The 17,388-nt window shown below is 30.7% G+C and overlaps 1 protein-coding gene across 1 annotated transcript; it reads left to right on the forward strand.

Annotated features, from left to right (window-relative positions):
* Positions 1–768: 768 nt before the first annotated feature.
* LOC120143467 (protein DJ-1 homolog B-like) lies at positions 769–16,774 on the forward strand. Its single transcript, XM_039157781.1, has 9 exons — positions 769–931; positions 1,021–1,221; positions 1,606–1,755; positions 1,885–2,067; positions 2,186–2,266; positions 6,161–6,361; positions 6,450–6,590; positions 7,111–7,327; positions 16,765–16,774. Exons 1-8 carry the CDS (start codon positions 794–796, stop codon positions 7,315–7,317), a joined length of 1,302 nt encoding a protein of 433 aa, XP_039013712.1. The 5' UTR covers positions 769–793; the 3' UTR covers positions 7,318–7,327; positions 16,765–16,774.
* Positions 16,775–17,388: the final 614 nt, after the last annotated feature.

The raw sequence follows: 17,388 nt of genomic DNA on the forward strand, positions 1-17,388 counted from the left end.
ATACCCCACGTGTCAGATAACCAGGTATAGCGCGACCCCTGATCCGCGCTATACCCCTACGTGGCGTATAGCGTGGATCAGGGGTCGCGCTATACCCACGTGTAACCCATGTAAGCATATAGCGCGGGGCAGAGGGCTCGCTATACCCCATGTGGCGCCAAATCAACATATAGCGCGGGGCAGGGGGCGCGCTTTACTGTTACGGGTGTTAGATCAGAAAATATAATCTGACCGGTGTTAGATCGATAAATATACCGATCACCGGTGATTTTTCGAGAAAAACGCCAAAAATAAGATGATGATTTGATTAAAAAATTGATATAATTATTGATTTTATCCCTATTATTTACATAACATATTAGTTTAATCTTAATTTTAATAAATTAAATAAATTTAATCCTCAAATAAAAATGATGATATCACTATATAGGGAGTTAAATCTAAAGTGTTGATCTCTTGGACTCTTGGGGTTTTTTTTTGGGAGGTGAGCCTATGAACATATTAGGTTGGATTTGTGACATCTTTTAAATCTTGTAATCAAATTATGGCTCGTAATTTTTTTAAGAGGAAAGAAAATGAAAAGGAAATTTTAAATTTAATTGTTACTTTTATTATCCAAATAACTAGACTTTATGATGACGTGGTAAATTTGAGACCGTTCATCTTTTCGATCGAATCCATTACCGCCATATTCGAGCACCACTGAAACCAAGCTCCCTCAAGCAGAGTCACAGAGGGTGCGAGCGGATATCTCTGGAATTATAACTTGAAAACCCGAAAACCCCCAATCGAAATGGCATTATTACAATTACGCCACTTGACTTCCCACTCTTTTCCTTTCACTCCCAAAGTTCACGGTTTCCATTTCTCCACTCGCAAATCCCTTCGCTTCTCCTACTCAGCTTCTGCTTCAACCACGATGGCTAAACAAGTAAATGAATAAACAATATTGTTTATTCATTTATTTATTTTTTATTTTGTGATTATATGACGTCGATTTTTATTTTTGCTATTGTTTAGGTTTTGGTGCCGATTGCCAACGGGACGGAGCCGATCGAAGCTGTGATTACGATCGATGTGCTAAGGAGATCGGGAGCTGACGTCACTGTTTCTTCCGTCGAGAAAGAGCTTCGTGTTGACGCTTGCCACTGCGTTAAGATTGTTGCGGATGCTTTGATCGGTGATTGCAAGAACACCGTTTTTGATCTTATAGCGCTTCCTGTAAGTTGTAACTATTTCGTTTCTTTTACCTTTTTTATTTCTCCAGGCTATTATGTTGAGGATAAATGCAACTACATGGAAATTTAAAGTGATTTTTGGTTGAAAATTCGGTATTCTTTTTTGTTATTAATTGCTATTTAAAAAAAAAAAACTCTCGCAAAACAAAGTTGCTTACAAAAGCTAATAAATTCTATGAATGCATGATTGGTATTTTGTAATGACCAAAAGATGACGTCTTAAATTTCATTTGTCATAGAAACGAAGTCTTACTTAAATTACTCTGTTTCAAATTCAAATTTTGGTCTTATCTTGTGTTTTTAGTTCATACAAACAATTTCACATTTGTCATTGATATATATATATATATATATTTTTTGATTTTAGGGAGGCATGCCTGGTGCTACCAACCTTAAAGATTGTTCAGTTCTTGAAAGTTTTGTGAAGAAGCAGGCTGCAGATGGACGGCTTTATGCTGCTGTGTGTGCTTCACCTGCAGTTGCTCTTGGTTCTTGGGGTCTGTTGAAGGGACTGAAAGTGCGTACTGTGTGATAAGCTAAATTATTTCACAGATCGTGCTATATGTTGTTGCCATTGGTGATATGTTTTGTTTTGTGTATAATGTTGCTTGTTTGAACTCGTAATAGTCATGATTATTCTTGACAGGCCACTGGTTACCCATCTTTTATGGAGCAACTGTCATCTTGTGCAACAGCCGTTGAATCAAGAGTTCAGCAGGATAACAAAGTTGTGACAAGTCGTGGACCAGGCACTACCATGGAGTTTGCTGTAACGCTAGTTGAGCAATTGTATGGAAAAGACAAAGCTGCTGAAGTTTCTGGGCCATTGGTATGCAGTTTTCTTATATAGTAGTTTTTTATGCATTTTTTTGGGTGAAAAGGGGAAAATCATCTGGCTAACCATAAATGATACCACTGTTTGCTGAAATGAAACTGATTGTCTTCAGGTGATGCGTCCTAACCATGGTGATGAGTACACAGTCACTGAGCTGAATCCTATGGAGTGGAAATGCAATAATATTCCCCAAGTGAGGTTTTAGTGTGGGTAACCGGGTTAATCATTTACTTTTTTTCAAGTTTCTATGCTATTTCTGTTCCTAGAAATAGCTTGTGACTGACACAAATATGACTACAACTTTGATTAGGTCAGAAACCAATTAAAGGTCTAGAGGTGCTCACACAAGGAACCCATAAAACCAAAAAATAATATTGTCAGCCAATGAGGCTCAATTAACATACAAGCTAATATGCACTCAGAATTCATCCCTTATAATGAAACTCGAAACTGAACCTAGCTGTACTGTAGCTATTCAATACATGGCAAGTTCTATTCTATAGCCTTTAGATCCAATTTTGCTCTTTCTAGGTGTCTTTGATATCTCTGATTCTGTATGCTTATGCATCTGTGGTTGATTAAAGCATAATCTTGTAACTCAGCTCAATTCTGACAATCTTCTAGTTTCAATGGTGCCTTAACTGCGGTAAGAAACAATGGAACTCATTTTGGCATATCGGCCACTGTCCTACATGGTGGTACCTCCTCTACCATCACTCCCCAGTGTTGTTTCGCCGTCCACCGACGCTAATCATTGTTGACCGCTGTCCGCAACCACACTCCGACCACCATTCTTCGCCTTTTTTCTCAGACAAGTACATCTCGTCATTGTGATTCCAAATTCAAGCTTAGTTTTGCGAGAAAATCCTTAAATCGGCGCAGATATACCGTTGAAGGTTGAGATTTTTTATTTTCACTGGCAACTTTTGGAGACCACTCTCTCGACATCGCCGACACCAAGAGATCCACCGTGCGACGATAGTACGATCTGGAAAGACCCGGTCAACAAACGCCCTACTTTTAAAGTTCACACGCAGCCACAAAGTTCCGACACTTCATCACGAACCGACGCGTGAGGGCATGTGGCCGACCAGTTGCAACGCTCTGTTTAAAAACAAGGAAAGTAGGTTTTAATAATCTGTTCAGGAATTTTGAAAAATGAATAGTAATGTTGCTTCGCTCCCCACTGGAGCAAAGTGGTGTGTTTTCGTGGATAATCTGAGTAGGAGAGTGTCGGATCCTAATGCATATAGATACAAATGGTCCAATGGGAGCAAGAATTTCCAGGAGCATTTGGAACATTTCGTTTCTGAGCAGAAGAGCCGTTTTCAAGTAGTGTTCGATCGATTACGTATTAATCAATATTCGATTGATTGGTCTGAGGTTATCGACAAAAAAGATTTGTCTAAGCCACTTCGTTTCTTTTTGTCCAAGTTACTTCTCTTTTTGTCCAAGTTGCTTCTCTTCTTATCTGACTCACTTCCTTTTTTCTTTGTGAGTTTCGGGAATATCCCCATTCATAAGTCTGACTTATGGGAGCGGTTTAAACACCATGGGAAGGTCATTAGAGTGTTCATTCCGATTGTTAACAGAAGGCCAAAGTACAGGGATGCGACGTTTGCTTTCGTCCATTTTGAAACCAAGCTGGATATGATCAGGACCATAGAGAAGCTCAACAATGCCATGATTGACGGGATGAAGGTTACTGTTGCGGTGGCGAAATATCCAAAAGGAAAAATGCCAATGGTAGAGAAAAGGGGTAATGAGGATATACAGAGGAGAAGTACAGGAAGAAAGTCCTATCAAGGTAATGGATAAATCGGTTTCCCTCAATAAGTTCTGTGATGGCAGATCGTATAAACAGTCGTTGATGGGAATTAAGAAGGATGAAGTGGGCAATGGAGGGAGGAAGGGGTATGGTGGTGGAGAGAGAAAGAGTAGTATGAACATGTTCATTCCAATGGAAGAAAGTGAGTGGATAAAACTGTCTTACACAGGTATACTCAGGTCCACTATTGATTTGGAATCTAGTCAAAGGATATTACAGAATGATGGTTTCAAACTGAAAGTGGCGGCCTGGGGTTATGCAAAGAATTCGTGCATTATCACTTTTCCATCGGTGGAGGAGAGGAAAAAAGCGATGCTGGGCAGAGAGAAGGATTTTGAATTCTGGTTTGAGAAATTTGCCCCTGTGTGTCAAGAGGGAGGAGTGTCGATGGCTTTTTTCTCAATATCATTAATAGGTGTTCCCTTGAATTGCTGGTGGGAAGATTTCTTTTCGAATTTGGCATTGAGATGGGGTTCGTTGGTGGAGATTCGGGAGGAGACTCTCCGGAGATTAGACCTCCGTTCAGCTAGGTTAGTATTACGGGTTGCGAGTCCGTTTGATATTCCAGAGTATATTACAATATCCACAAACGGAAGGTTGTATAAAATAAAGATTAAGGCCGACTTAATGGAGAATAGCTATACTGAAAGTTTTTGGAATAAATCTGAAATTGAATCAGTAGAGCAGGAGGAGGATTCGATGGGAAGCTTTTCGAAGGATGAACAGAACCAGCTAGAGGAGGAGTTGCAGGAGAATCAGAAATTCCATCAAACAAAACAATGTTTGCAGGAGGGAGTGGATACATGGCTGCAGAATATTCAAAATAGTGGTTACCTTGGACATGTAGGAAGTAGAAACCAAAGGGAGATGAGTCCAATTGAAGAGGATGGTGGGTTGAAGCGGTTAAGTGGGAATGTTGAGAGAGAATGCCTTGCATCAGGTCGTTCAAGATCAAAGTCTATGTCTCCAGTTCGGAACAGACTGCCAAATCAGCATGGGGGCAGGCATGCTTCGGTGGGAAGAGAAGGTAGCAGATTTTATAAAAGAGTATACAGTAGAACCTCGAAGAGTGGGCAGTCAGTGCCTTCGGATAAGGACAGTCCATGTCCCTCTACATCTTCGAGAGATACAGCTGATATGAAGGAAGCGGATAATACGTGGAAAATAAGTAATGCGTTAGGTATAACATTCAGAGATAAGAAAAAGGCCTTCGTTGATAAAGTTGTCAAGTTAAATAAGGGGAAAAGGAGGAGGAATGGGAAGTAAGTTATCGTTTCACTTGAAGGTAATTGTATTTTCGAATAATGTGTGAGCTGGTAATAATTTCTTGGAATGTAAGGGGGCTTGGCAGAAAGAAGGGTAGAGAAGTGAGAAGATTGATTGATGAGAGGAAGCCGAATATTGTTTTCATTCAGGAATCGAAAGTGGAGACAGTGAGTCCGGCTTTATTGAGAAAGATTGGGGAGAAGTACTTACGGGGAGTGGCAGTAGCACATTCGATTGGTGCAGCAGTGGGATTGATAAGTCTGTGGGATGAAAATGTATTTATTTTCAAGAAACAACAGATCCATAGAAGGTTTATAGCGGTTTGGGGAGAGGTTAAGGAAGCAGGAGTTCAAGGCTGTTTTATTAATGTTTATGGTCCGACTGTCGAGTCTGAAAAAGAAGATTTCTTTTTAAAACTAGTTGCTTTCATTGGGCAGTTGGATGTTCCTTTCTGTATAGGGGGAGATTTTAATGTGTACCTGACTATGGAGGAGAAAATCGGTGTGTCAAAAAATAGATATTCGATGCAATTGTTCAACGATTTTATGTTGCAGGCAAATTTGATGGATTTACCATTATTGGGTGGTTGTTTTACGTGGAGTAACAATAGAGAAGCTTCTACGGAAATCAGATTGGACCGTTTTCTTTTAGACTATCATTTTGCTGCAGTGTTTCCAAACCTGTCGCAAATACTGAGGTTGTATAGAGATAAATTGGGAATGTAGAGAGAATTGTTCTTGAGGTTGTATTTTGGTTATGTAAGGGTGTATTGGAATTTTGATGTACTTGGTATTACAGGAATAAAATTCTTGAGGTACTTTTTTCCTCCTTCCAATTTCCGTCGAGCTATTTTGGTAGCTTGATGGTTATGAAGGGGGGTTTTAATGAGACCTCCCATTTTTATAAAAAAAAATATTTCTCTTCCTTGCGGTACTATTTTCCATATTTTTTGGGTTCTTTTCTATAATGAAAGTATCTCCCATTATTTTTCAGATCCTTGTACCAATTGCTGATGGCTCTGAAGAAATGGAAGCAATTATGATAATTGATATTTTGCGTCGAGCGAAGGCAAATGTTGTGGTGGCCTCCGTTGGGGACAATATTGAAATTATGGCTTCTAGGAAAGTAAAATTAGTGGCAGATATGCTTCTTGAGGAAGCCGCTAAATTTTCATATGACCTTATAGTCTTGCCAGTAAGTCGAAACTGTAATCTTCCTTGGCTGAAGTCCTTTCAACTTTCTTCCTTTGTTAAATATATTTTTTGGTTTTGCATTTTTTCAGGGAGGACTTGGTGGTGCCCAAGTTTTTGCCAACTCCGATAAGCTGGTGAGCTTGCTAAAGAAGCAGGCTGAATCAAACAAACCCTATGGAGCAATTTGTGCATCTCCAGCTTTGGTCTTGGAGCCCCATGGCTTACTCAAGGTTTGATTATGATCAAAATGTGCATTGAGATAATACTTGTTTCATCTTTCATGTCTTGAAAACTAGTTTATTTCACTCCCTTTAGTTGCTCAGTAAAATAAATAAATGATCACCGCACTTAAAAATCCATAATCTGTCTATGTGGAGGCTTTGATTAAATAATTCCATTATTTCATAATACCAACAAATGATCAGTCTATGGGTCATTGCATACAGTTGTAATTGCAGTTATTTGTCTTTTTTTTTTTTTTTTGATAAGAAGTTATTTGTCTTTTTAATGGACCTCGCGTGTCAAGGCCTCCCAAACTGACTAACGACTATACAACTCTATCAAAAATTTTCAAATGGGATTTGCTTTCACAATATTTCACTTAATCACAAACCATGTGTGCTAAGTTTGCATGCCGGTATTGTAATATTTTCTTCTAATATACAGATCTGAGGGCGGTACAGAAGTGTGAGAAAATTTCTGCATTCGGTATTCATGGATGTTTAACAGTTGTATTCTGCTATGGTCCAGGGCAAAAAGGCCACAGCTTTCCCTGCAATGTGCGATAAGCTGTCGGATAAGAGTTTCATTGAGAACCGAGTGGTGGTGGATGGCAACCTCATTACAAGCAGGGGTCCAGGAACTTCCATGGAATTTGCACTTGGAATTGTGGAGAAGTTTTTTGGACGCCCAAAAGCTTTAGAACTAGCAAAGGTAATGCTTTTTGTACGCCAATAGATGAGCTATTGTCCACCGTCTTTCCTACCGCAGAACATGCCTTGAGATGAGACATGGGAAGATCAAAGGTGAATTTTCATTTGAATACAAATCCAATCTGCGGTTTGAATACAATAGTTTGCTGATAAATAAGATTTGGAACAGCTTAGCAATAAAAAAAAACCCTGGTTCATTCATGATGCTTTCTTTACCTATATGATGTCTACAATGCAAATTTACCCCAAGCTTACTTTTGATTTCTAAGAAGTTTAAATTCTCTTGATTAACTTCTCATTTGGCTATCATATTTAGAAAATGTTAATCGTATGATTGGATTGCATTTTTTTAAAAAAATTGTTACATTTAGGTCCTCATATTCTGTCTCTTCTACGCACTTGGTCGGGAGATGGCTTAGTTTTAACCAAACAAAAGTAATGGAATTGAAGATGAGATTGGATCTTTACTAGGCTCGCGAGTAAGGTGCTTATTTTTTTTAGTATAAGCTTATTGTCTTTGAAGAAAAATTTAGTAATCTTGAACAAATAATATTAGCACAAATATTGAAAATATCTTAGTTGAACATTGCTACAATGTCATAGCCTCCCTTCGATATTTCAGTTCCCAAGAAGAAATAAGGGTTAATTACAGTTTTGGTCTCTTTAAGTTTTATCACGCCAACATTGAGGAGATTGATATATATATTTTTTGGTTATTCTTCTATTACTGTGGCACTCTTTCAATTGACATTAGGGGTGTAAAAAACTGACCCGAACTGTAAAACTGACTGAAACCGACTCGAGTCAAAACTGTTTTTGACCTGCTGTAGCGATCCGAAACCGACTCAAGTCGAAACTGGTGTTGACCTGAACCCGAGTTGGACTTGGAAATTGTGGATCTGAACTCGACCTGCACCCGACTTGATAATTACCTGAACCCGAATTGAATCGAAAATATAAAACCCGAACCCGACCTGCATCTGACTGATAAAACCCGAACCCGCGATTGACCTGGTAAATAACTGGTATTACCTGACCTGTTTTCGACCTAACCTGTTATGAACATGACCTGTAAATGATCTGACTTGTTATTTGACCTGATATGATATTTACCTGACTTGACATTTACTTGACTTATATATCACCATTGATGAAATATAAGATTTTAATAAAATTGTGAGATTTTGAGTTTATAATAAATCATACTAATTAATATGATTAATTTTTAAATGTTATAATGAAATATTAATTATGATAATTAAATTAATAAATATATTTAATATATTTATTATGATAATTAATATACTTTATAATTAATACTTATATTTATATACTTTAATACTTTATATTTAATACTTTATATTATATACTTTAGTACTTATATACTTTATATTTAATACTTATATTAATATACTTTAATACTTATATTCAAACACTTTATTACTCTATATTATATATTTTATACTTTATATATAAAGTAAACATGAAATTGAAAATAAAAAATTGAATAAATTAAACAACACTTTATATACTTTATACTTTATATTAAACACTTTATTACTTTATATTATATACTTTATACTAAGATGACACCGATTTGAGTTTTTAAATGATCATTTTGTTATTATTTTTTATTATTTTATGTGAATATATTAATAAGAATTTTGATTTTACAATAAAAAATTTAAATGTGTCTCATTTTATTGTGTTAGTTACATTTAAGAATTTTAAGAATTTCTTATTTTGTTGTTTAAAAATTAAATAAATATTTAAACATAATAAATCCTTTAAACATAATAAATCCTTTAAACTTTTTTAAAAAATCAATTAAAGTCATTTAACACATCAACACCATAGAATATCACGTCATCACAGTTAATTGTTATGTCGATACCGTAATAATCAATGACATGTTTCATAAATCAAAGATAACACTAATGGGTACGAATGATAAATTGATAAAACTAAAAATAAAAAATAATATTGTTGATTCTAGTTGACTACAAGAACAAAATGTGTATTAAGCCAAATTTTAAAAAATATATTAATTTAAAATAATGAACTTATAATAATCCATAAGATTATTATTGTTATTTACTATATCAATTTTGCATAATTGTATACATTATGACAGTTTGGTTAATTGAACTAAAAATTAGTGACCTAATTTATATAATTATACAAAATTAATTCAATAAATAGTAGCAATAACCTTAGGTATATTTATAATAAAATATATACTTTAAATATATATTTTTATCTTGATTCGTAGATAAATTTATTTTAATTTATTAAAACTAGGATCAAATTGAAAGAATATATAAATAACATAGACTATTTTTGTAATTATATCATCTAGGTAAGCATCTAATGGCTCACGTGTAATTTTTGTCACACCTGTCAACGGCTGTTAACGTCGACTGACCAATTTGTAACAAACGACAACATTAGTGGATGATTTGTAACTTTTGATACATTAGTGGTGAAAATGAAAACTTTATCAAAATTAGTGATCATTTGAGTATTTTACCCTTTAATTATTTATATTTGTAATATTACCTTTTTTTATACCAATGGGCAGTCTATTATTGAATCCAGGCAGGCAACTAATATTGGCGCCAACTAATATTGGCGGGTGATTTGAGGAGTTTAGAGGCGGGTGATATTTCGCTAACTACTACCTAGATTCGGTTAAGCAAAGCTGTTGAAGGAGTTTAGAGGCGGATGATTCGGAGCCAACTAATATTGGCTTGGGTTAGTCTAAAATATACTAATACTTTTACTAAACCTACCAAAACCACACCCAACATCTTGGTTCCCTACTACTGCTTATGCCCTCGTGCGCCTGACAATAGCCCTACCCCACCATGCTCCACTACCATACCCTACAACACATGAGGAAGGGGCTTAATTTAATATTGTTTTCATCAGCAAATTCAAGGATTAGGGGGGCAACATATTATGGGAGGAGAATTTCAACAGAAGGGGGAGGAAATACAATACTTTAGAAATACAACATTAATGAAAGCAAATTAATACTAAATTACCTGTATATAAAAACTATCTTAATAAAAAAATATAATTTTTTAATAAATATTAAAGAATAAAATGAAACATGCACATTATTTAAAATTAGAAAAATAAATAATCAAATTCTCAAAAAAAAATTAAAAAAGAAGAAAAATGTCAATCATAAAAAAATTTAGGTGGTGGACGACAAGGGAAAAAAAAAAGAAAAACATAGAGATGAGGTGTTAGAAGTTTTATTGGGAATGAATTTGCTTAGTAATAAGGGATAAATTTTTAAAAGAAATTGTTGTGGTTTAAAATCCACGCGTGGGTCCACCAAAAATTAAAAAGAATAGGATGTTGAATTTGGTGGAGAAAATGGGCTGTGGTTAAGAAATTGGTTTTGCTGTGATTCTAAATATACTAAGAAAATTATTAAACCCACCAATTTTTTTTATTTTTTAAATAAAGGTGTAGGGTGTATGGGTGACAAACAAATAAAAATGGGCAAATGGGTTATGTTAACTTACGCTGGGTTGGGCGGTGGAAGCTTTGTTAACGTGTGCCGCACGGTTGGAATGAGATTGATTTTTTGCATGAAATACCATTCCAGTCATTGGAAATTACGGTTATTCGATCAAAAGTCTCAGATCTGCTACAAATTTGTTCTATTAAAAATATTTGTGATACCTGAAAATTCAAAGAAAAATAAAATTAATATGTAAAAAATTAAATTTAAATTTAAATAATTTAAACAAATCATATCCTACTATTTTTTTATTATTTTAATATATATATTCTCAATTCATAATTTTTTCTAATTTAACTCGAAATATATAAAAATGTCGAAGATATATTTTGTTATTAATATTTTATCTATTTGTATAATATCTATTTGTATAATATACACTTTTATATATTTTTATCATATAAGTTATGTTTGACTAATTTTTATTATTATTTTAATATATGAAAAATAATCTGCTATTTTTTATTGACTGAGAAAATTCGTTTATGGAAGGCAGCAGGGGATGAGATTTAAAATAAAAAATGGTGTGCATGAATGTGGTGCGGTATCCAACATATTTGACTAATTTTTTTATTGTTTGACTTGGTATGTTTAGTAAAAGTTGGTAGCTTTTTATTGTTTAACATATTGGCTTTACTTTCAAATTTTGAGGAGGCTTAATACAAAAAAAAATTATATTATTTATTAATGAATATTTTATTTAAAGTAATGTGTAATATTTCGAATATTATTTTTTAAATTGTTTTTGATCCGTCACGATTATTAAAAACTGTTCGTTGACATGTACCACATTTATAAAATTTTAAAATTTATTTAAATTAAAAAAACTTAAAATTTTAATGCATGCATCATACATACATATGTACATACATAATATATACATATAACATATGTATCATACACACATCAATATATTTTTATAATATTTTTAAATTAAAATATCTATTAAAGTATTAAACTTTTAATCTTATTTACATGATAGTCTATGTAATGCATGCATGCATCATACATACATGCATACATATCATAAAATCAAATTATAACTTCATTATTTACTGATGTATTTTTTTATGTATGATACACATACATTAATACACACATTATGCATATATACATATATGCATGTAATACCTATATTAGGGTTTAGGGTTTAAGGTTTAGGGTTTAGGGTTTAGGGTTTATGATTTTAGGTTTAGGGTTTAGGGTTTAGGGTTTCTATAAACTATATATTTTATTACTTTATATAGTTTATGCATAATGTTCTATAAACTATATAAGTAATTTACTTTATATAGTTTATATATATATAGGTTAATATATATATATATAGTTTATATATACTATACATGGTTTATATATACATTAGAAATTATTTAATAAAATTAATAAAATTATTTAAATGTAAATTATATAGAACATGATTAATTATGTGTTAAATAATTAGTATGTCACATTGCATATTATATGGTTCATAAATAGTAGTACATGTCATTAATTTCATTTGCATAATTAGTATTTTAGTTGCATGTTAGGTTAATTCACATTAATAGCCCATTTTTTTTGTTATGAGTAAGTAATAATAAAACCCAAAATTAAGTCCATTTGCAATAGTACTAGTCCATTTACATTAGTTTACATAGGCCCAATACATAAACCCACTCTTTTAATACAAATATATATGCATTAGTGCTACTCTATTTATATTAGGGTTTATGGTTTAGAGTTTAGTACTTATGTTTAAAGTTTATGATTTAAGGGTTATGAATAGGGTTTCGGGTTTCTATAAAACTATATACTTTATTATTTTATATAGTTTATGCATAGTTTTTCTATAAACTATATAAGTAATTTACTTTATATAGTTTATATATATATTTATGTATATATATATATATATATATATATAATATATATACACTATATACATACATACACATATATATATATATATAGTTTATATATACTATACATGGTTTATACATACATGTACTATAAGTTATATATATATTAGGGGTTAGGGTTAAGGATTAAAGGTTTTGGGTTTATAATTTAGAGGTTAGGGTTTAGGGTTTTTATAAACTATACACTTTATTACTTTATATAGGTTATGCATAGTGTTATCTATAATTATATATATTATAAGTTATATACATATATATACTACAATATATATAAACATAGTACTACAATTGAAAGAATCAAAATAAATAAAAGTGGAAAAATGATGATTGTTGGAGGAGCATGAGTCTAATTAACCAAAAATATTTTCAAATAAATCTCAATTCTCAATTTTCCTCCAAATTTTTATATTCCCTCTAAATTTCTCAATTTCCCTCTAAATTCTCAATTTCTCTATATTATCAAAATTTCTCAATTTCCCTATAAATTCCCAAATAAAATAAAAAATTTTCACAAAAAAAATCTTTATTTTAAAAAGTTTTCTCCCACCACTCACTTTGAATAATATATATATATATATATATATATATATATATTATATTATAGTTTATAAACTATATTTTTAGAGTTTATACATATATAGTTTACATTATATATTATATATATAGTTCATAAACATAATTTATATATAACTTATAATAATTATATAGTTTATAATATAAATATAGTTTATATATATAGTTTATATATAAACCTATATTATATATATTATATTTTTTCAATTTTTTAAATGAATACAATTTACTATATTGTTCATTATTTCTTCATATTTTGCATTTATTTCAATTTAATCTTTTTTTGTTTTTTTTTAAAATTTATATAAATTTTAAGTCTTTCACTTTTATATGTATTCAATTTAGTCCTTAAATTTATATTTGCATCTTCATTCTGCCCATTGTTAATTGTTATTTATATTTTTGTAACTGACCCATAACTTTTTTAAATGTGTTTAATTTAGTCCTTTTTTATATTAATTTAAACCTCACATTTTAAATTTATTTCAATATAGTCCCTTACCTATGTGTGTTGTTTAATTTATATTTTAAAATTTTATTTGTAATTTTACATTTCTTCAATTTTGTCCTTAATTTATATTTTTTACAAAATTGATCCATGGATATTTATTTTTCTCTTAATTTACTTGAAATCATATACAATTACAACTTGCAATTCAACAATCACGAAAGATGACAAAATAATTAATCCAAAAATAAAAACTACATGACATGAACTCAATCCGTATCTGGTAAACATCCGACCTGAATTTTATATGTCAATGATGTGTCCCAATTTGAATGAGATCCGACTGAAGTCCACCCGAACCTGAATTAACCTGGTTTTTATCTGCTTCAGACTTGAACTGTTTTAACCTAAACTAACATCGATCCGAACTGAAAATGACATGACTCGAACCCGATATGGATATGGTGTCAAATTCACCTGAAAATAACCCGAACTAATTTGACCTGACCTAAACCTGATTTGGATCTGGTGTCAAATCAACCTGAGTTAACATGTACCTGATTTTACCCGACCTGCCAAGATCCGACTGAAACCTGTTCGATTACATGATTTTACAACCTTAATTGACATATAATAAATTTAGTTCTTTACACACTAAGAACTGAACAGCCTTGCATTTTTATTATAAATTTTTTAATTAAAATAAAAAAATCAAAATCCATAGCTTTTTATAATTATAAAAAATTATAAAAAGTTTAAATATAAAATATACATATATATTGAAATAGAGCATCACGGAAGAAGACGATCCTTGCTTGAAATAATTTGTAATCGACATTGTTTCAATCTAATTCTATTATTTTTTATAAACAATTAAGATGATTACAAAGAAGTATTTGTCTTAAATATTTTCAATCATTTAATAATAAATATTAAATCATCTTTGTTATAATTAATGATGTTTAAATTCAATACCTCTAAAAATAGCAATTATTCTTTTAACTACGTAAATGATTTAACTAATGCGTCAATTGTATCAAACATTCTTAAGTTGTTATCAAATTAAAGTTGAAATTATAATCGAAGGGTAAAAACATTTGGTGCGACTAACTCAATTTTGTTTAGGGCTGTAAAAAGTTGACCCGGCCTGCAAAACTGACTGAAACCGACTCGAGTCAAAACTGTTTTTGACTTGCATTGTGGCGATCCGAAACCGACTCGAGTCAGAACTGGTGTTGACTTGAACCCGATTTGGACCTGGAAATTATGGATCCGAACCCGACCTGCATCCGACCTGAGAACGACCTGAACCCGAATTAAACCGAAAATATGATACCTGAACCCGAACTACATCCGGCTGATATGAACCCGAACCCGAGATTGACCTGGTAAATAACTGGTATTACCCGACCTGTTTTCAACCTGACCTGTTTTTAACCTGACCTGTAAATGATCCGACTTGTTAATGACATGATCTGATATTTACCTGACTTATATATTACCATGGACGAAATTATAAGATTTTAATAAAATTATGAGTTTTTTTAGTTTATGATGTAATTAAAAAATTAATATGATTACATTTTAAATGTTATAATAAAATATTTATTATGATAATTAAATTAATAAATAGACCTATTATATAAAATTATTTAATAAAATTAATAAAATTATTTAAATGTAAATTAGTTAAAACATGATTAATAATGCAAAGGAAAATATTAATAATGAAAGTATTTATTATGTAATATATATTAACTTTACATTATTAATATAAATAATTTTGGCAATACATTAGTTTACATAGGCCCAACACATAAGTTCACTATTTTATTATAAATATATATGCATTAGTGTTAGTCCATTCATATTATGGTTTATGGTTTAGTGTTTAGTGTTTATGGTTTAAAGTTTAGGGTTTAGGATTTCTTTAAATTATATACTTTATTACTTTATATAGTTATGCATAGTATTTCTATAAATTTATAAGTAATTTATTTTATATAGTTTTATATATATACTATACATATATAGTTTATATATACTATACATGGTTTATACATACATATTATATAAAACTATTTAATAAAATTATTTAAATGTAAATTATATAAAACATGATTAATTAGGTGTTAAATAATTAGTATGTCACATTGCATATTATATGGTTCATAAATAGTAGTACATGTCATATTAATTTTATTTGCATGATTAGTATTTTAGTTACATGTTAGGTTAATTCACATTAATAGTCCATTTATTTTGTTATTATGAATAAGTAATAATAAAACTAAAAAATAAGTCCATTTACAATAATGCTAGTCCATTTGTAATAGTATACACAGGCCCAATACATAAACTCACTCTTTTATTACAAATATATATGCATTAGTGCTAGTCATTTACATTAGGGTTTATGGTTTAGTGTTTAGTGTTCATGGTTTAAAGTTTATGATTTAGGGTTTATGATTTAGGGTTTCTATAAACTATATAAGTAATATACTTTATATAGTTTATATATATATATAGTTTATATATATTATACATGGTTTATACATACATATTATATAAAATTATTTAATAAAATTAATAATATTATTTAAATGTAAATCATATAAAACATGATTAATTATGTGTTAAATAATTAGTATGTCACATTGCATGTTATATGGTTTATAAATAGTAGTACATGTCATATTAATTTCATTTGCATAATTAGTATTTTAACTGCATGTTATGTTAATTCACATTAATAACTCATTTATTTTGTTGTTATGAATAAGTAATAATAAAACCCAAAAATAAGTATATTTGTAATAGTGTTAATCCATTAACATTAGTTTACATAGGCCCAATACATAAGTCCACTCTTTTATTATAAATATATAAGTATTAGTGTTAGTCCATTTCGAAAAATGAATGATGAAACTAATATTTTTAAAAGAAAATTTGAATGACAAAAAAAAAACACATGGAAAGTTGGGTGACTAAAAGAATGGTTTTTACTCCCAGATGATTGTTTCTTCTTTTGCCGCCACAAATCGAAAACAAACGAAATCAAAAACAAAATATTTGCTCTGTTCCCGGCTTCTCTTCCCACCAACTTCAAAACCCTCTCATTTTTCAATTCAAATCTGAAATGAAATACCCTTTTAAATTCTAAAACCAAAACCCAATATTTAATTCTTCCACTAAATCTCCAACAAAACCTAAAGAAAAAAATTAATATGATTACTTTTTAAATGTAATTAAAAAAATATGATTACTTTTTAAATGTTATAATAAAATATTTATTATGATAATTAAATTAATAAATAGACCTATTATATAAAATTATTTAAATATAAATGAGATAAAACATGATTAATAATGCAAAGGAAAATTAATATAGTTTATTTAGAAAATTATATAGTTTAATTTATATAAAGAAAAATAATATTAATAATGAAAGTATTTATTATGTATATATATTAACATTTTACATTATTAAATAAATAATTTTGGCAAGACATTAGTTTACATAGGCCAATACATAAATCCACTCTTTATTACAAATATATACATTAGTGCTAGTCCATTTATATTAGGGTTTATGGTTTAGGATTTAGTATTTTTGGTTTAAAGTTTAGGGTTTAG

This window comes from Hibiscus syriacus, unplaced genomic scaffold (genome assembly GCF_006381635.1).
Source record: "Hibiscus syriacus cultivar Baekdansim isolate YM2019G1 unplaced genomic scaffold, ASM638163v2 tig00110847_pilon, whole genome shotgun sequence".
In the NCBI taxonomy this organism is placed as follows: Eukaryota; Viridiplantae; Streptophyta; class Magnoliopsida; order Malvales; family Malvaceae; genus Hibiscus; species Hibiscus syriacus.

What these genes read in the sequence shown, in the direction of transcription:
- LOC120143467 (XM_039157781.1), top strand. Translation starts at nt 794, where the DNA reads ATGGCATTATTACAATTACGCCACTTGACTTCCCACTCTTTTCCTTTC. An exon ending in GTCTGTTGAAGGGACTGAAA is followed by an intron (nt 1,756 to 1,884) that starts GTGCGTACTGTG and finishes TATTCTTGACAG; the next exon opens with GCCACTGGTTACCCATCTTT. An exon ending in AGCCCCATGGCTTACTCAAG is followed by an intron (nt 6,591 to 7,110) that starts GTTTGATTATGA and finishes GCTATGGTCCAG; the next exon opens with GGCAAAAAGGCCACAGCTTT.